Source organism: Diadema antillarum, unplaced genomic scaffold (genome assembly GCF_040938485.1).
Source record: "Diadema antillarum isolate AM-2024a unplaced genomic scaffold, OU_Dant_1.0 scf00000028, whole genome shotgun sequence".
NCBI lineage: Eukaryota > Metazoa > Echinodermata > Echinoidea > Diadematoida > Diadematidae > Diadema > Diadema antillarum.
This window is the reverse complement of record NW_027270917.1, coordinates 6550511-6572367: the sequence shown is the minus strand read 5'-3', so window position 1 is coordinate 6572367 and position 21857 is coordinate 6550511. Positions and strand designations below refer to the sequence as shown.

General features: G+C 38.8%; 1 protein-coding gene across 1 annotated transcript in view; it reads right to left on the bottom strand.

The window, feature by feature from the left end:
• LOC139737312 (1-phosphatidylinositol 4,5-bisphosphate phosphodiesterase gamma-1-like) overlaps nt 1-21857 on the bottom strand; it is a 102083-nt gene that overhangs the window by 46495 nt on the left and 33731 nt on the right. Inside the window, exons 3-6 of the mRNA XM_071647988.1 lie at nt 15394-15543; nt 4135-4228; nt 3311-3358; nt 2652-2733 (exon numbers count right to left, since the gene is read on the bottom strand). Of these exons, the coding sequence (XP_071504089.1) occupies nt 2652-2733; nt 3311-3358; nt 4135-4228; nt 15394-15543 (374 nt within the window). The remainder of the gene's footprint in view (nt 1-2651; nt 2734-3310; nt 3359-4134; nt 4229-15393; nt 15544-21857) is intronic.

The following is a 21857-nucleotide window of genomic DNA, read 5'->3' as shown; positions in this document are numbered from 1 at the left end:
CTCTTGTTTCTTACATTCCTTTTCTGACAATCAGTAAAATTTAATGGCAGTGCTAAATGACATCATGGTCAAATTCACTGAGCTCTCTTTCTTATGTGGCAAAGATTCCTTTGTAAGGTGATACATCACCATGACAACAGACCATGGCAACCAAATAAAGATGGACACCTACTGGACACCACGTACATTGTAAGTTGCTCCATCACTATTCAAATGGGGATGTTCTGACCATTTGCTCGAATTCAATCTCACTTTTGGGGCAAATTGCTTTCAGGGAAAGTACCTTTCCTTAAAGGGGGAAATCGCCCTTCAAAGGAAAAAAATCCACACTACAGTAAGTTTAACTTTTGTTGGAAACAAAGTTATGGAGTTTAACAATGGCACATTTTCTACAAGCACACATCCAATGTGCATAAAAATAAAAACTCACAAATTTTATGCTTAATGTTTTATACTTTTTTGTAACTTGTAAATTTCATCACACTTGCTAGTACTGTTGCATTCATTGTGGACTTAGCTATCTTTTATGATCATAGCATTTGCTGCCGAGGAGTTTTAATGCTGTGGTAGCTATTAGCTGTTGGAAGAGCTCACTAATTTATCGTTACCGTCCGCAAAAATTAAAATTGCACAATATTCGTCTTAAGTTTCTATCTGGCTGAGCGTGAAGAATGAACTGTGCCAAAATTTCCGCTTCTGCACGATCAAAATTCAACAATAATTCGATATGAAGGACACAAAATATTCTTTCTGATTTCATTGTTCAGAAGGAAATCAAGTATGTAAGCTTTTTTTCTGTGCAGATAAATGGGGGACTTTTGAGGCACTGAAATCAATTACGACATTCTTTTGCATGCATGTGATCATGAACATTATCACTGTCCTGTCGACAGCCATGAAACTTGCCTTTTACATGCAAGTGTGATTTCAGTGAAGTATTCCCATTGGTTTGTTTAAACCTACTGTACTAAACTAAGCTTGCATATGGAGTGTGGTTTCACTTTCATGCTCAAATAATATGTTTTGTCTGGCATCATCTAGGATTTACTTGTTCATTGTCATTGGAGATAAGGTGAAATCAATGCAAGTCCATGAAGCCATAAATTGCAGAAAGCTTTTTTTCTTTTCTTTTTTAATGGGGGTGGATGACTGAACATAAATCATTTACCTTTATTATGCTTTTTTTTAAATTCGATCTTTCATTTGCCATTTAAATCTTGACCATTTATTCCATTTAGAGCCAACTCATTTTGCTTAATTGGACAGGCATAGCTTTTTGTGGATCGCTAATGATGAGATAAAATGTAGAGTCCATTCATATAGATGGTTATTACCAAACTGAACATCATGAAGTGCACAAGTTTTATATCGGATGTGAAAAAGGACGCCTTTAAAAATACGACCACTTTCAGTTCTGGCTCAGCAAACTCTTTCATACAATACAAACATAATGGCCCAAATTCACAAAGGTGGTTTAAATTTAAACCATGGTCTAAAATAAGCATGAAATTGTAGCTTTCACATGCATGTATCGACACGCGTTTGTTACTGGACGTCTGTTGGTGTACGCAAGCTGTCAATCGGAATTGACGTAATTAATGGCCTGAATTAAAAAAGGTGGTTTAAATTTAAACCATAGTCTAAAATAAGCAGAAAATTGTCGTAGCTTTCACATGCACGTATCGACACGCGTTTGATACTGGACGTCTGTTGGCATATGCAATCTGTCAACTGTAACTACGCAGAAGAAATTTGCATAAACCATGGTCTAAATCTAAACCATCTTCATGAACTTGGGCCATTATGCTGAGGAAGTTCAAGCTGATAATGAACTCCTTGCCATTTGTATTCACCATACTCGTTGTCATCCCAATTTGTGCTTTGGTAGACACTAGGGTTTACTGGCACAAAAAGGAGGCCATGACTATAGAACACCTGCAGGCTCTCTGTCAGCCATCTTTCATTTCTTTACTTTTATATATCATTTTTTAATCTCTTTACTGATGATGATCATGTTCTGAGGAAAGAGCTGGGGTGCTAGAGTTTAAAGGGATCGTATAGTTTTGGTTGAGACCTAGCTTCATGTTTCTAACATTTTTGGTGAGATAATGAGAAACCTTTAATGAAATCTGAAAGAACACGCAATTCCAAGAGGAAATAAACATTTATTTGATGAAAATTGGTCTTGAAATGGCTGAGATATCCAAAACAGAGCAATCATAATAAAAGCTGGGACCCACCTGTTATTAAAATCGCTTTGCTTTGCTTTGTTTTTGCATGTCTCAGCCATTCCAAAACCAATTTTCCTCAAATGAAATTTGAATTCCTCTTAGAATGGTATGCTTTGTACTATTTCATAAGTGGTTTCTTGGTATCTCTCAAAAAGTTAAAAGCCCAATCCTCATCTCTACCGATATTATACCATCCCTTATAAAAGTAAATCAGCCTTGAAAGTGAGAACCAAAGAATGCGTGGAAGAAACAGGTGGAGGAAGAGCTCAGCAAAGTTTGCTTGAAGAAGGAAGATGCCCCAAATCGGGCGCAATGGCAAGAAGGTGTTGAAGGCGAGTTAGGTATGTAAATCCGGCCACCCCATTTTCAAGAACAGAACTGGCTCAAAACTCGACAATGGAATATATTCTCTTTACTCACGGTGAAAACTTCTCGGAGTTCTTTTGTGTTCATCTTCAGGTTGAGCCTGGGAAGGAATGACTTCATGTCCCTAAGAGAGACCCTAGAAGGAGGAGAAGAAAAAGTATATGTGTAGGACTCTGTTCTCTTTAAAGGAAACCAAAATCCAAAGAGCAATGTGGATTGAGAGAAAGCAGCAACACTAGTAAAACACATCAGTGAAAGTTTGCGGAAAATTTGACAATCGATGCAAAATTTATGAATTTTTAAAGTTTCGGTGTTGGAACCACTGGATCAGGAGACTACTAGAGGTTATGACGTCATGTGTGGACAACAGTATAAAGACAATATAAAGAGAATTCCACAACAGTTCATTTTTCATGAAAATTACACTTTCCATCAACTTTCCATCAACTTGATAATGACATACGTTAAGGGTAGTAATAATTCCCCCTGCTTTCTGAAAGCGGTTAGTCGAGTGCTCTTTCATTATGCTAGAAAAGTGCTTTCAGAAAGGCGATAAGACATGTCAAATATCATACTTCAGTTCAACAGATGTCAAATCTTTGCTAACTTATACTGGCGATGAAATACATCAAATATCATATCACATAATGAACAGATGTAAGATCTTTGTTAACTCTTGTATCTATGCCATGGAAAGTTATAAGGCCACCTACGTGTCCATTCTGTTTTTCCCCATTGCAGAGAACTCCCTCCTCAGCCATCTGCAGCAAAGAAAAAAACCACACAAATAAAATTTGATATGGAGGTCAAAAGCACAGCTGATCAGGGAAGAGAGAGAGAGAGAAAAAGAGACAACTAAATGAAGAATACATATTTTGTCAGGACAGTTCATACACAGTCAAATTGTTTCTCTTTAAGGATGAGGATGAGGAGCGTCCAAAACAAGGCTATGTACATTGAGGTTCACACCTACGCGTCATTAGAGCCCCCTCAATACATAGAAAAGTCATTAAAAACATATGCAGAGCAAACACAAACACATGGCTTCCAGCAATACACCGCTGCACCACTGTCTTCAATTACAAAGTACGTTTCAGATGGATTCATAAATGATGCCTCGCAAATCTCGCACCGTGTTATAGCAAAAAGATTTGACTTTTTTAAAAGTCACTACACGGAAAGTTTACAGTTTAGACTCGAGTTCGGATCAATTTCTGTGGTCACTAGGGAAGATATCATGCATAGGTGCTTTTGAAAGATTATATAATGCAATGAATCACTTGAAGACACAATTATTATCATGTCAAATTAAATCAAGTCAAATTTATGGAATTTGCATTAATTTAGAAAGATGTTCATCAGGTCCTCTGGCATGCATTACTGTTTAGTGTTACCAACAAGGCTGTGTATAAATTCAGTTGGTCATTTGAAATGACACAGTCATACTAAAATCTACATCGTCTATAAAATGATGAAAACATTAAACAAATTTGATGAATATTCTTCTCTTAGTACCACAGCCTAAATGTGTACTGACCTTTTGACTCTGAGAGGATAGCTAGCCTTCTCTGTGCTACTGACCAGCCACTGCAATCCCACAATCCACTTGTGGTATTCGTCCGCATTGACCGCTGCATGGACAGAAGAGAGACACAAACATGTGACACATGCAGTCAATTACTAAATACGACATATATTTAGCAAGTCTAAATTTTTCGCAAATCGGAATTTCCTGACGATTTCGGGAATGGTTAAATTTGTTATCGTGGAGTCTTGTACCGAATGGAGAAATGTATACGCGTACGTCACATTCGTAGCTTGATCAGAGTCAATATTTTCGCGTATTTCTTATTTTCGCGAATAGCACCTGACTGAAAATAAAAACCTCGCAAATTATTTGGCATATACAGTACATGTAACACTTAATTTCGTATCATTGTTTTTGTTTCGTTTTTTCCTTCTCAAAAGAAGATAGATCATTCAAGATAAAAACAAAATGTGATAATTCTCTTGGTCGGACATCTGGGTAGCAGCAGCTGGAATCCTTGCCTCTGTCTGCAAACAACTGTATCGAATACCTTCTATCGGTATCGCCTCACTAATATTGATACATCTACAGGTACATCAGTGTGTCTGCAAGTTTGAAAAGTGATACTGAACCTCAAAATTTGCACAGAAAGTTATCGAACTACACTATTGAATGCAATCAATGATGCAAGACGACTAGTTTTAGATCAAGGCGCCTGTAATTTTAGGCACTTGGGGACAGATACATGTATTTTTAATTCAATTTCTCTGTACAAGAGTAACCTCACGCTCAGATTTCTCAGGGATATTACCAATGATACAAAAAACTACAACGTCAAAAAAAATATAAAATTTTTTTGTACAGATACATTTTAAATCATCAACCAACCAAAGACATGAGTTTTAAAGACATTTATTTAAATGAGCACACAAGATTGTGAGTAACGAGATAAGGACATCATCATCTTACATCATCTGGTGCTTTTCCATGAAGTCATACCATAAACCAGAAAATTTTCCAAACTGTCGTTTTTGGTGTGTCATTTCTCTGTTTGTTTATTGGTTTGTTTTGTTTTGGTTTTTTTTCAGAGCTTAGCACAGGTTTTGCTGCTTTCTCCCAGTACAAGAATAACACACCTAACAGTGGTTTCTACCACAATTTTCAATCAACTGTGGTTTTCTTTTTCCCCTGGTCGAGTATTTCTGCCAATTCCTCTTTGTAAATTTGTACAGTGATGCTTTCATTTTCAACACAGTGTATCAACCAATATCACTCTTTTTTTTCTGCAGTATTTCATATCTATATTTCCCTGAAAATGATAATTTCACCCGTGATACAGTGTTTCACTCAATGTCACTTTCTCGGTAGTGTTCCCTATTCCTCTGAACTAGCGCTTGCACACCAATACACAGACACACAGACACACACGCACAGACACAGACAAACACAGATCTACACGCAGGCACACCGACAAACTGACACACCAGCAAACACAAACCACCCACTCAATTAAAATCTGTTTCTCTCACACACCATGTTCTCCTGGGCCTTCAGCAAATATATTATACCAAGAAAGAGATGGAAAGAGATCAAGGGGGGGGGGGGGGTGGGGGTGGGGTGGGGGGTAGGAGATGGATAGAGTTGATTGCTAGGCAGATCAAAATCTTGGTTAATTGGTCACCAATTTGATTTGAGCGTCTTCCCTGGCTGTCATCTCGCGGAAATGAAAATAGCACAGGGAGAGAAAGAGAAAAAATGATAAGCAAACATCCCTAAAACTGTGGAGGGAGTGTGCTCATCAGGGAGAGGTAAGAAGGCCCTTATCCACCCACTGCCATACCGGTTGATACACCAGACTTATGATTCCCCCAAGCTTGTCAGGCCATTTGTTTACCCACTACAAAATGAATCCGTCGTGCTGCAGTCGCTTCACTAGTATACAGCGGAAACCGACTTCCCGATCTTCCCAATATGTGTACCGACTTACAGTTTTGATTGCCTGCAACTTGATGATTTTATGAGAAACAAGAGCTGCTTGATTAGCATCAGAATAAACTTGGGAGAAGAATTCTTGCCAAGCCACAGAATATTACAAAACTAGAAAAGCACTTGGAGAGCGCAGACCTCCGCCAAGCAGCTCATTTTTACCCATACACGCATGCCGAAAAATTCGATTCGATTCATTTTAAATCGTCCAAAAAAAAATGCTCAATTTCCCAATATAGAAGACTTTCATTTACGTCATCTACTTCCAACTGCATGGTGCTTTGTATGCCCGAGCACAGCATGTGCTTTAATTTTTTTTTTTTTAATGCACATATGCACAGCTTAACTCCTGCGTTCATTGATCCTATCTGCCAAAATTGTTCAAATCCCTCAAAAATTTGTAAAAATTCCTGAATCACTATCAAAATCTAATCATGAATGTTCCTTGTGTCATAGTAGATTTTTACAGTTAAAGTTTTATCCAAATCTGTCCACAACTTTTGAGTTATTTTGCAAACAGACAAAGCAAAAACTGACAAAAGCATAATATCCTCCTTGCCCTTGGCAGAGGTACAATGTAATAACAACAAGATGTTGAGAATGGAAACAGTTCAGGCATCAAGAGTGATATACTTCAGTACTAGTTAAGATCATGTAATGCTTGTAATCTTTGAAGTTTCAAACTTTGATGATTAGCTTGAAGTTTTAAAGGGATGGTACAGTATTGGTGGAGATGAGAATTGGGCTTTTAACTTTTTGCGAGATACCAAGAAAACACTTACGCTATAATATAGTACAGAGCACACCATTTTACGAGGAATTCAAAGTTTATTTGATGAAAATCAGGTTTGGAATTACTGAAACATCCAAAAACAAAGTAAAACAAAACGATATTAATAAAGTGTGGGTCCCACACTTTATTAGAATTGCTCTTGTTTGGATATCTCAGCCATTTCAAAACCAATTTTCATCAAATAAACATTGAATTCCTCATAGAATTACATGCTCTTTCATATTTCATAAAAGGTTTCTTATTATCTCACCCAAAAATGTTAGGAACCTGAAATTAGGTCTCAACCAAAACTGTACGATTCCTTTAAACTACATTCTCACATTGACATGCCACCTAATCTTTAAACTTTCAAGGAGATCATACCCACTCTATGATTAAACCAAAGAACCAGAAGAAAGAAATACTGGCCATGCTAGCAGTAAACCCAATAATGTGAGACGATGTATACACTACTAGTACTAGTGTACCACACTGCACTGGAAGTTGACCCGGAAGCTATAAAGGGGAATGGGGTTCATGGAGAGGTCATGCTAACTTTTGAGTCTCTAGATCATTGTGCCCACTTGATGCTTAACTGTGAGTGGAGATCCCCTGTGGCTCATACACTGTAGATAGAGCATAAACTCGAAGGTGCTTGTATATTGTGGTTCTTACCATTGACTAATTTTCAAGATTTCTACAGTTTCTACAGGCAGTGCATCTGTACAGTACTAAACTATGACCTAATCATCAAAGCTTAAAACGTTGAGCTAATCTTTAAGGTTAAAAACATTAGTTACGTTCAGACAATAAGCCTTAACCTCGAGGTTAAGCTCGATAGGAACCGTGTAGACGCACTCGTAGTTAAGAGCTTGCTCGTAGTTAAGAGCTTACTGTAAAAGTGGATATTTTTGCGTGACTAATTTTTCGCGCTGGACGAGCTGAGAAGAGTTTCGCGTGTTTTTAACTCTGCAGAATCAAGACATCGACTACTGGAACATTATGGCAAACAAAAATATTCGCGTGCTTTTATTTTCGCGCTAGTTTCAGGTTGCGCAAAATGCGTGAAAATTTCAACACCGCGAAAATTTCCACTTTTACAGTAACCTCGAGGTTAGAGCTTGTCGTCTGAACGGAACTATTGTGTGAACATAGCTATTGATTCAAGTATGGATTGAGGGCTGATGCCTCCCCTGGGCATCATAAAATTGTGGGACGGTAACTCTGATTGGGTCACATGCTATAATACCTTGCATGATTTCCCCTTCTTGTGCAAACGCACATACTCCCAACCTCAACAAAAAGTGGCTTTCTCAAATATGGAAGAAAAAACAGACTTATATAAACACTTCTCCTTGTTTTTTCACAGCTTTGATTTCAGACATTGATGATACGTTTTCCAGGTCATCAGAACGTATTGTCAACATTCTGTGTGTGTCTATATAACTCTAAATGTGATTGTATCTGCATGATTTTTGTAAATTTGTTCTGGCATGCATTAAGAGTTCTGCTCCAGTTCTGGCTGTATTGTTGTTATACGAGGAAATGTCACCCTCCACCAAGTTTCCTGATAGACATACTGACAGCAAAGCAAAGGGAAAAAAAGCTACAAAATAGCATGATCTGGCAAAATTATTAAAGTAATATGATGTTTGCTGCAAAAACAAAACATGTCATTCCTTGCACACAGTGTGCAAATCTTCAAGCCTAAAAATACATTGAAAGTAAATTTTCATAAAGCTTTTTGTCATGATGTGTTCTGAATTGGCCCATTCTGCTGAAAGGCATACTGTATACACCATACATTTTATGAGGTTTTATTCTCACAAATTTCACGAGTATAACTGGTCCTTTCCCCCGAATTTAAAAGCATGTGAAAATACTAACTGTATTCCTGATACGTTTACATAGGAGTGTAAGTATACATGCATAGCACTCAAACGTGATCGTGCACATGTCTTCTAAAATCATGTTTTAAGTGCATGTACAAGGACACTGTATCTTGCACAAGTACTGTGAATGTCTGCTTTATTCAAATGATCTTGGAATTATTCTAGGAACACTTGACTGAATCTAAACTGCATGACTGATTTTCTCTGATACCCCTTTTATACTGCCCACGACTTTTAGCTCGCTTCTGAAGCGAGCTAACTTTAGCTCGGGCTAAGTTGTTTTTATACTGCCATTCTCAACCACCCAAGGTTACGTGTGAGACCAGACCTATCGCCCTCCCCCCCCCCCTAGCCTGCTGTCCTTCCCGCAAGCGCGAAAATTCAGTGACATATCATGCTTACTTACGAGTACGAATTCAGTTCCGCTGTTATACGTTACTCGCGAAATTCAACCAGTCATCGGCATCCTATAGTGTGCGCACTGCGCCAGTCTATTTTATTTTACTCAAGATTTAATCATGCCGTTTGCTAGTTCAAAGAGTTCACTGAGAGTTTTAAATACCGAACAGCTAACAGTGACAGCAGTGTATAAAATACTATTACACTGTACTACCATGCGATGCGTAAGACACAGCGCGCCGGTGGCAACAGCACAGCAGTAGATGTACTATGTAATGGCAACCCGGAAGCACCATACACGATTTTCGGTCACAGGTCAGTGGATTTAGCCCGAGCTAAACTCGCGTACCTTTTATACTGAAGTTAGCTCGGACCTGAAACTGACCTGATCCACCCCCCTAGAGTGGACTTACTTTAGCTCAGACTAACTATTTTTCGACCTTTTATACTGAGAGCTAGCTCGCTCAATGTCCACACCTGAAGCGAGCTAACGCCAAGTATAAAAGGGGTATGAAACTCTGTGTTTATCTTGTCCTTGGCTTTATGACTATTTCTGTCAGGTGTTGTTGTTATTGTTTTTTTCTCTCAGTGAAATGCAGTGAAAAAACTATCAACTGGAAAACGTGGTCTTGAAAATCTAGAAATGCCCAGAGCAGGAAATCTGCATATGCAGCAAATCTGCAAGGCTTTCATAATGTGCCAAATATCTCTGCAGTTACTTTATTTTCATATCTTCTGACAGTTATATGGGAATATTTTTACGTAACCTTGCTGAAAATCAGCTTCTCGGAAGATACCAGACTCTTGTTATGACCATGAATTTGAATATATATATTTAAACTCAAAACTGGATGTAGAGTCATGCAGCTTGTTGGAAAATATGATTGCAAGGGCACGATCGATCATCACATATTAAACATTTTACAGTCACAAAATGCTGAACAGCGAGGGCCATTCTGGAATAAAAATTGTGTACTACGGCTCAAAATTATTCTACACTTTCGATCTCAAAATACTCCAAAACAACTCATCATTCTGGCTAATCACATCAGCCAGGTAAGTTTCTTGGTAGACCCTTTTGATGCACTGCAAGCAAATTCCAAATGGTGGAAGATGAATTTTTAAGTGCATCTGAGAACTATGTTTTAGCTTTAAATTAGGTGACAGTGAAAACTTGCAAAATTCCCTAACAGCTCACATAGTACACTTTCAAATTCAGTTGCCTTCAAATGTGAAAGACTGTGAATATGTCTATGAAATATCCACTCACGTAATTGACACAACTTGTCGAAATGTTTCATTTCCATTGCGAATGGCAGAATGTGATGATCGTATCTGTTACATCTACTGGAAATGTTGAAAAATGCATAATCAGCACTCATCAAGACGGTCACAACCCCTCTGAAGCTTTGCACATATATTGAGCGTTACTTGTTCGTACAGCCATCTGAGACTACATGTACTTCCACCCAGCGATATTAATGGGGAACATACCCTCTTAAGTGTCTCAAAACTACTCTTTATCAGAACTGATGAACTGGTTTCACACCATTGGATACTGTCAGATCAGATTTATGACTACTCCTTCCATGAGAAGGTAGATGCTGCTGCTATTGCTTCAAACAGCATGCATTAGCCTTATCATATATTTCAACTGGTCTGGGAGCTTTTATGGCCTTTCTACCACTGCAGAAACTTTCTGTGCTTTTACACATACCAAGAGTGCTTAATTTGAATGCTGAATAACAAACATGATTGCATTTACGATTCGATCATCATTCATTCACACGACTGAGGAACGCTTCACGGATTCTGCGGTTTTTAAAGGACAAGTTCACCTTCATAAACATAAGGATTGAGAGAATGCAACAATATTAGTAGAACACATCAGTGAAAGTTTGAGGAAAATTAGACAATCGATGCAAAAGTTATGAATTTTTTAAATTTTTGTGTTGGAACCACTGGATGAGGAGACTACTACAGCTTGTGAGTCATATGCGTACAACAGTATAAAGAAAATGTAAAGAAAATTCAACATATTTTCACTTTTTTTGCATAATAAAAGAGCACTTGACTTGACTCTTTGTAAAGGCAGGGGGAATAATATTACCCATAACATTTGTCGGTAACGAGTCGGGGGAATGTGTACTTTTTGCAAAAGATGAAATTTTGTGAAATTCTCTTTATATTTTCCTTATATTGTTGTACGCATGTGACATCTAAGTTATTCACACACTGCAGTAGTCTTCTCATCCAGCGGTTACTGCACAATAACTTCAAAAATTCATAACTTTTGAACGGATTGTCCAATTTTCCTCAAACTTTCAATGATGTGTTCTACTAATATTGCTACATTCTCTCAATCCTTATGTTTATGAAGGTGAACTTGTCCTTTAATTTCAGAGTGAGGAAGGGAAGTTTGACTTCTTTCCATGTTCCTATCAATCACTCTTAAACTGTCTTTCTGCAAGAGTGATTGGAAGGTCACTGTAATCTCCGCCCCCCCCCCCAAAAAAAAATGATCGGAGTTCAATTACGTTCACATGGTCGTTCTGAAGAAACGTGATCAAAAAACACCTCCAGATCGTCATTTCAAACACGACTGGAATTACGATTCATATCACCCTCCACGATTCCAGTTTGCATTCACACGGCAAGAATGCTTAATTTGAAACATGATTCTAGTGACGCATCATTACAATCGTGTTTCAAATTAAGCGCTTTCTGTGGGTGTGAAAGCTAGGTTTGACAACTTTATAAGATCACGGAAGGGGGAAGGGATGTTCTGTTTTGTTACCTCCGCCAAGGGAGGAGGTTATGTTTTCATTACCGTTGGTTTGTTAGTTAGTTAGTTAGTTTGTCCGTATGCAAAATAAGTCAAAAAGTAGTTAACGGATTTGGATGAAACTTGCAGGGAAGGTTTAATGTGATGCAAGTAACAGATGATTCAATGTTGGTAGTGATCCGAGAATTTTGGGGGAATTTATGAAGGATTTTTGATATTTTGGCAGGTAGGGTCAATGCACTTGGGAGTTCAGGCTGCGCATATTTGAGGTTTGCATGTGCGCACTAGAGTGTGCGCTCCACTTTCTGCTAGGGCGAGGTGCGCCGTGCAGCTGATGGTTTATGACGTAACAAAGGCTTCATTGGGAAATCGGGCGACTTCCAGCACACAATGCTATAAATACGTATGGGTGGAAATCACTAATATCTCTATGGAAGAACAAGATCAGTGGTGAAAATGAGCTGCATACTTGGCGGAGGTCTGCGCTCTCAGAGTGCTTTTCTAGTTTAGGTTTGTTTTGTGTTTTTTCCCATTTTTTTTTTTCTTTTTGACTGCACCACTGAATAACCGTGACAATTGATAATCATGTTTATTGGTCCCCTATTACAATGTTCTCTGTACCTTTATAACATTACATTACCTGTGCAAGATACTGCATATCAACTTTCATTACTCCCAGAATGCAATTGTTCATGGTAGCTATGCATGAATACATGAACACTCCCTTTCTCTGTTCACTTAATTAATGACAAATTCATACCAACGTGAATATACTGATGAATGTGTCAGCGTCATGCCACTGAAGCTACAGAAGCACGAATGTGAAAAATTCGGCAGTGTGCCAAACTTTTACAGTTATTCTAATGGCCTAGTGTTTTTTGAAGGCTCTCAAGGTGTATTTTACTACCTAAAGGCCCTATCACACTGGAGAAAATGTCCAACGAATGCCCCCAATGAATACAAAAATTTGAAGATAGTTCGCATCCATTGCTAATTCTAGAATAGTTCAGGACATGTTTAATGTTCTTTGCATTCATTAGCTATTCGCAGGGATTCACAGAGATATGCTGGAGATTTTGGACACGTTCAAAATTAAAAACAAATCTGCTCCAGTGTATCTTTGTAAATCCCTATGAATAGATAATGAATACAAAGAACATCAAACATGTTAAGAACTATTCTCGTATTAGCAATGGACGAACTCATCAAATTTTTGAATTCGTTGGGTATTTGTTGGGCATTCGCTGGGCATTCGCCCTAGTGTGACGGAGCCTCACAATAAACCAGTTCACATTAGCTCGTGTGCACATTTGCACAAATGACCTTTGTTTTATCCCAGATGGTTAGGCACTTCATTCGTTTTCAAAACGACAGACTGCATTAGCTTGCCCGACATAACAATATTTGGAATTCCTTGTTCAAACAAAGAACAAACTTGCATAGACCAGGTGACCAGAACGTTCCTCAATTAACACATGGGGGAAATATCCATTTCACCAGTGTTTTGCATTTTGTTGCAATAACAAACTTTTATAACTATAGCCAAATATTAGACTGTAATGAATACTCTGTTGCTGTCAGATGGATGTGACTCAATGGCAAGGATCATAACATTGCATATAATATCTTACGAGCTTACATGCCTGTTAGTATGAATGACTTTATTCTGCTCTAATGCGCAACGTGAAGCTACAAACTAGCTTTACACTGCAAGCAATGTGAGCCAAAGCTGAGCTTGACAGCATGGGGGACCTGCTGATGAGATCAGTGAATGTGATTATTTGATTATTATTATTCATGAGCCAGGCGAAGCTTGACCACTCTACTGAATACTTAATGAGTTCAGTCACTTTATCCACTGGATTTGCCAGCTTCATCCAGTGCTACCATAACAAAATGTATGCATTTAAATGCTTTGTCTTGTAGAGCTCTGCTGATTGATAGATTTTTGCCACCATATGCAAGGCAGCAGAATTTGGTAAGGTGTATTAAAGACGGGGAATTGGAACAGGTCTCTTAATGGTCCTCTTACGTAGGATTGCCACCAGTGTTTCCATCTTCTTATTGGTCTGTTAAAGACCAGGTGGCGTGGGAAGCTGGCCCGACTCGGATATATTCAGAAATCGGAGTCAAATATCAAATACATTCAGAAATCCCCACAACAAATTGTGTACAGCTTTATCTGTAACACACACACAGCCAAAGAATCTCAACTGGAGTTGAAAGTTACTGATGAGTGTACGTTTTGGTGTACATTTGCTGACAAGCAATTCTATTTTAGCAGGTCTGTGCTAGACTTTGTTTTCAGATGTACCCAGGTGGGCAGCGAATTGGGGGGGGGGGGGGGGGGGGGGCTCGGAACCCCCCCCCCCCCTTTTTTGGTGCAATACATAGGAATACATAGGGTGTAACCATTTTGGGCCCCTCCCCACTTTTTTCATCCCAGAAGCGGCACCAGAAAAGAAAAATAGAATGTGGTTACACTTTTGACATTTGCGAGCCGATGAAGCATGGGTTAGGCCTTTTTTTTTTTTTTTTGCTCGTCAGCTGATGAAACCCGGAAGTGGCACCAGAGATATAAAGTGGGCTACCCCCCCCCCCCCCCCACTTTTCAAAATGTGGCGCCGGCCATGGTATGCATATAGTGAACACAAGCACACATAAAGAATATGAACATATTATTATGTATCCAAGCATAGTACACATATCTATTATTCCCAAATTTTGGGTTGCGGCCATTATGCCAACAATAAAATTCCAAAATCATCACAATGACAAAAGATGTACAGCTCCCTGGATTATTTGTGTAGACAGAGCATGAAACTCTGGACTTGAAGGGCTTTTAGAAGGAAGATCTTTCTTGCAGCTTATGGCACCCACCCCTGACGGACCAACAGGAAGGTGGCAACACTGTTGGCATGTCCTTTAACCCGTTGAGGACGAGTCCCGAGTATACTCGGGCAGGTGTCTATGGGAATTGCGTGTTGTAGCAAAATCAAACCGTCCTCAACGGGTTAATAGACCAAAAGTAAGATGGCAGCACAGCTGGGGCTAGCCAATAGTCTCATCATGGCCATTCAACTCCATCTTACATGACGACCCTCTGCTCACTCCGCTTGCAAATACTACGACGAACAGGCCTTTGGACCAAAGGCTTCTACATTGATGTGTGATCGTAACAATATGTAGTTGACTTTTAGTACATCGTGGCAGCGGTTTACGAGCTGTCTGATTACTACACTCAATCAATGGCCTCGGCTGTCAGTGAAATATATGATGTCCAAAATATTGTTGTTATTACACAGAGCATGAAGAAATCACGGAATACAAATTCCTGTGATAGCAGAATGCGTTCTTGCTAAGAGAAGCAAGCACCACATTAAACAAGTACTGCTGTGCATTGTCATCTACTCTCAATTAAATCATGAACTCACCTGCCACTGACAACGTTTTGAGTCTGAATTCCTGGCCATAGAAGACTACGAAGCAGATCGTGTTGGCAAATTTGCGCGTCTCCTCGGGCCACTTCTCAAAGTCCTTGGAGTTCTGGCCCGGTCTGATCTCCTTGATTTCCCTGATATTAACTGAAATTAAAATGAAGCACACACACACACACACACACAAAGAAAGACTGATTAGTTTCATACCAATACAGCAAAATACATGAAGAAAATTTTCAACAGAAATTCAGATCTACTTCTTTCCCTTCCTCCTGGGGCTATGGGAGGTGAACCCTTATCACACAGAGCATTATGGGATCTTGATTATAACAGCTGCAGGCAGTTTGGCAGGTTACTGTAAAACACGATACGTTCGCGGCATGAAATTTTCGCGAATTGGGGCTGACCGCCTTTTTTGCGAACTGGAGCTGACGGCCTTTTTCGCTGCATGAAATTTTCGCGAATTGCCGCTGGCATTCAATGCGTATAGAAAAGGCAAGAACTTTCCTGTGCATTTTAATTTCGCGAATCTTGGCTCTCGCAAAATTCGCGAGATTGAAATGCATGTGAACGTTCCTCATTTTACAGTATTATCATATGCACGAAAGGATTCATTCACACACAAGAGATTCAACTCTCAATACACTATTATTCAAAGCCTCTGTGCTCACATAAAACATAATTGTTTTCTCCACCACAACTTGGGCAAAAAATCCTGATGTCCCAATTGATGCTGTGCTGGTTATGGAATGTGAAGCATTAAATTTCCACTTTATTTCTTTTTTCCCTTTACAATAACACCGTTTTGTGATACAATGCAGAAATGTATGCTTTCTTCCTAATCTTTCCATGAGATTCCTTTTCATTACACATCAGTCTCCCTACTCAGACGCATGCCATTTTATACCAAAACTTGATAGTGAAACGACGTATAAAGAATCATCGTATAGCCGATAGACCGTTCAGACACTAATTTCGAACGTTCTGGGAAACGTCGTATAAATGTATAGCCATGAGTGACAGCTGTGGGGTCACCTTTCATGCACGCTCCCATTAAGCCCCGCCCAGTTATACTGTTCTATGTTCGCCATACGTTCAGACGCACACGGAATGCTGATTCGTTATCGAGTTCTAGTTCGAGACGATGCTCTGACCGTCGTTTCGTTATACGTCTTTTCGTTATATGTCTTTTCGTTATATGTCATTTCGTTAGTCAGCGTTCAGACGTATAAATTCATTGTTTAGCTATACCTTTTTGGTATAGCTATACTGTTCTAGTATAAATTTTTTGCGTCTGAATGCCCTGAGTTTGTGTCTTTAAAAAAAAATCTTCGAGATGAAGTGATTTAATAGCCTGTTGATGAGCGAGGGTTTTCCCCGTTACACGATGGCATGATGATTAGATGTAAATAGTCTCCTTCCATGGGTTGCACATAATAATCTGATTGACATCAATCACTTCAAGAGTATCCCTTCTCTCTGACCAGAAAGGAACCAGTGAATTGGAATTGCAAGAGGCACTTGACTTATAATGTTATTTTCTAAGATGCAATCTAAACGATCACAGTAACGATGACACAAACACAGTCTCCACTATGAAGTTTGCAAGTGCAGCTAGTTTGCTGTTGACAGAACTACACACTATACAATTGTAAGCGCAGATGCTTATAGATGCAGTTTCAGATTCCATTTGAGAATTAGCAGTCTCACCAAAGCTTCTTACTATGTCTTTGGTATAATGTTCAATAATTACATTGAACCTTCCTGGAATTTTGTTCTGCATTGTTCTATGATAATGGACAGCTGAGGCCCATTCTCGATGGAAAATACTGAGACACATCAAAGAGCGTAATGCTTTACATTACAGTCTATATAGCTATCCTCTCAATGTGCCGACAACTGATCACAGAGCAAATTTTGGAAATTGTGTGGGCATACAGTCAAACCTGCCTTAGTGGCAACCTGTCGAATATGGTCACTGAAAAGCCTCCCCCCCCCCTCCCGAAAAGCCATGTTAAAGACCCTGTGCACAGCTGCCACCTGTCTAATGCAGCCAGTGGGGACTCAATACCCGTAATTCTGAGCATTTTTCTGCTTCGCAGCCGTGCCAGTTCTGCACAGTCGTGCCAGTTCTGCACAGTAAATGGTTCAAAGATCACCACTGCTGCATTCTCCCACCATTCAGGCATAGTACAATCAAGGAGGTGTGAGAGTATACCTCCTTGGTACAATGCATTAGTATGCACTCGTAAAAAGCTTACTCGCTGTATGCACGCTCGTGTGCAATGACGCTATCAGTCAAGGTATTGCTCAATGCACGAAACGTGCATATTAAGTACACATACTGTTACTGTATAAGCTGTTATCTTTGTGTACAGATATTTTTGCGAATGAGGAGGTCTCGGACATTTTCGCAATATGTCGTTTACGCAAATTGAAACCAAGGCTATAGTAAGTGTACTATTACCCTAGCGCATGGCAACATTTTCATGTGTTGTTAAATTTGCGGCCCAACAGTGATTCACGAAATTCGCGAAAATTAAACCCTCGCAAAATAACAGGGGCCGTATTCTGAGAGCTTATTAAGTGTCTGATTAGCACTTAATTACCGAATTGGTATTCTGAGAGCATGATTAAGTAGGGGGTACATTAACTACCATAGCAACAAGTGTTTTGGCGGGAAGGACCTACGCGTTTGCGCGTATCAATGCGCGTGCACCTCTGAGAGGACTTAATCACAGAGTTAATTACGAATCGGTATTCTGAGGGTGTAATTAAGTATGAAAGTTAATGGAAAACTTAATGATACCTAAGAGTGTCATTAACTACTCCGATATCACGCAATACATCGTGTTTTCTCTGCCACAACGATGCTTACCGTCTTCGGTAACAGAGGAGCGGTTGAATGTTGTTATCTTGGTATCCGTAGAATTCAGAGAAAAAAAAGAAACATAGCCGATCTTCGAGGAATTTTGTCATTTTATGTGAGCAAAGAGGTTGAGATCTTCGCGTGCGTAGGTGAGTGGTTGTAATCAAATACCGGAGTGTGCGCACGGAGCTCTTGGGTTGTAGTTACAGGGGGCGTGGAGGAGCGCGTATTGAGGGCATATTTGCACGTGTAATCATAATTTTGGCTTCTAACAAAGCGTCTGATTGGATGGAATAACAATAAGATGGGAGGGACCAAAGATAATTACAGGGGACTTAATCATACCTTAATTATGTCCTCAGAATACCGATTTTGCCCATGATTAAGGGCCTATTAACTTCACGACTTAATCACGAAGTTAATTACAGACTTAATTACGACCTCAGAATACCACCCCAGTTTATACAGTATATAAGTATGTATATGTATACTAGTGGTATAGGGTGATACACACAAAATGTTGGAGAACCTGTCTATTGTGGCCACCCCGTCTATAATAGCCACTCTTTGCATCTCCCTTTGGTAGCCACTGTAGACAGGTTTGACTGTTATTTGTTTTGTTTGATTGTTTAGAAAAGTGTTAACTGGCAAAGCAAGACTGAAGCTGATGCGAAGACTAATGTGTGTAGGCTATTGCTGGTACAAGTGATGTAATCATCCATTATCACATTTCACAACAAACATTATCCAGTCAAGAATGGACTCTCACAATTTGCCAGGAGGCGATATCTCTTCCTGAGGTGAAACGCACTGAAAGAAGGACTTGTTGAGTTTTGGTACAGAAGGAAGTTTTCCCAAAATGAATCTCATAATAGGCTACTGTGGCTCACATACAAGCTTTGTGCACATTTAAAGGACAAGTTCACCTTCATAAACATAAGGATTGAGAGAATGTAGCAATATTAGTAAAACACATCATTGAAAGTTTGAGGAAAATCAGACAATCCGTTCAAAAGTTATGAATTTTTGAAGTTTTTGTGCAGGACCCGCTGGATCAGAAGACTACTGCAGTGTATAAATAACTTAGATGTCACATGCGTACAACAATATAAGGAAAATATAAAGAGAATTTCACAAAATTCCATCTTTTGAAAAAGTACATATTCCCCTGACTCGTTACCGACAAATGTTATGGGTAATATTATTCCCCCTGCCTTTAGAAAGAGGCAAGTCAAGTGCTCTTTTATTATGCGAAAAAAGTGAAAATATGTTGAATTTTCTTTTACATTTTCTTTATACTGTTGTACGCATATGACTCACAAGATGTAGTAGTCTCCTCATCCAGCGGTTCCAACACAAAAATTTAAAAAATTCATAACTTTTGCATCGATTGTCCAATTTTCCTCAAACTTTCACTGATGTGTTCTACTAATATTGTTGCATTTTCTAAATCCTTATGTTTATGAAGGTGAACTTGTCCTTTAAAGGACAAATTCACAGTCTCATTCATTCCCTCTTTTGCAAGGTATATAATTGCGGTTACGTTTATCATCAAATATTCAAACAGAGACCTGTTGGCACTGTATAAAAAAAGTCTTTAGATTTTGTAATATACATACAGTGTACTTCTTAGCTGACTTGACTGCTACATAGATATTGCACAATGTCTGACGAACTATTCAACTGACATCTCCACTTGAGAAGGTTATGGCTGAAACTTCGTTTTCTGGCATGGGGTACCAAGCAAGTGAGCAATTGAATGGCCAGTCACATATCAACATTTCCAACCACCTGACAATTAATTGGCCCTTGGATTCCACGAGGATGACTTCAGGACCTAAGTTCCAGCAAATTTTGCTCAAATGCGACACTGAGGCACTAGATCTGATGGTCAGAAGCAAAAGGTCACAGGTCAACTGATGTTGGCAAAAATTATCATCATGCCAACATATTGCTTAGTGAACTTTTGAAACTTAAAAGCACTATAGATGCATAAACATGTGTACTGTATCCACAATGGGCTATCCGTATCTTCTGCTTCTTTTACATAAGAAAATATTTCATCCTCATTTTTTTCACTACGTGTGGTTTTTGACGGCGAATTTAAATTTGCGAAGCCGTCTTTAATACAAGTGTTGATTTGTGATAGATACAGGAAATGATATCTCACTTATTAAATGAAAGATAATGCACCACTGTGGGTCGATCTATGTGATTTATCATGTATAGCTACAAAAAGCAGTATATCATTTGACTGTCAAGGTACTGTTTTATAAATGAGGGCTTTTGGAAGTACCGACTTTCAAAAATGTTGATATGCACTCTATATTTCACGACTGTATACAGAACTGCCCACGTAAGATCACAAATCATGTTTGCAAGTTAACAAGGTAATCTCATGATAGACACAGTAGATAGCTGATGCACAAATAGCCATTTGCAGACATATAGAAATTCAAGCAGGCGTTGTATTATCAAGTTTTTTAACACTTTCTGTGCCAACAAGTGAAATGTGTACAAATTGTGTACAATTTCACACATGGAAGGAAATTAATGTGGCATTAACATGCAGAGGGTTAATGTGCAAAGGAACCAACAGGTGTAAAGTAGCACCAGAGTCATGTTTAAAGAATGCTGGTTATCACCTTTGCATAATATGCAATCATCATCATAAGTTTTAATGATACTCATCACCGATATTATATTAAAGCTCATTATCTCACCATATTATATACTTCACACAAGTCATTGCAGTAATCCCAAAGTGTAGCCACTATGTATTAACAGAAACTACCTTTTTTTCCTTGTCTTTTTTGAAATGTTTTGGTCTTTTTGTTGAACAAGCAATGCTATTAATCACTTCTTAGTACAGCCATCAAAATTTGGTCATCTTGCTGTCAGTATCGGCTATGATTTTGGCTGGAGAGCTATTTAATCACTTGTGAGCTCTGATTAAAGACTAGTGGTACAAATCCACAGGCTTGTTGTTGTTTTTATTGGCATATCATTGAACAAGGAATGTTGGTCAACTCTTTTTCCAGAAATTGGTTTGAATTCTTGACACATGTACATCAATTCCTATTAATACAATTCATTTAAATAATTTGTACGAATAAATCAATATAATTAATTACAATGGGCGTCCCCTTCACAAGATTCGATTGGAAGGGGGCACATCGCTTGAGCAGGTTTTTCAGCAAGGCTGAGGGCCACGATTGGCTATCTTCTTGCTTTAATAGGCCATTCCAATACACGACAGGGTTTGACTGATGCTCCTGGTAAAACAGATTGAACGAGGCATTTATTGTGTATTTCAGTATCAACGAAACTGCATTGAAAATAATGTAAAATTTCTGTCAATTGAGCAAACATCTGGGCTATCTGCAGACTAGTTGATACAATGCCAATGCTTATCTTATCAAATCATTACTCGAGTTGAATCTTCTTGTCCTCTGACCATATTGAACGAGGGCTTTAATTGGTAGTTCCCACTATAACGACAAAGTATGCTTGACATCTTTACTATCGGTTTCTGTCGATAGTAAAGGCACGCTTCTTTCGATTACAGATATTTTTGACATTTACACAA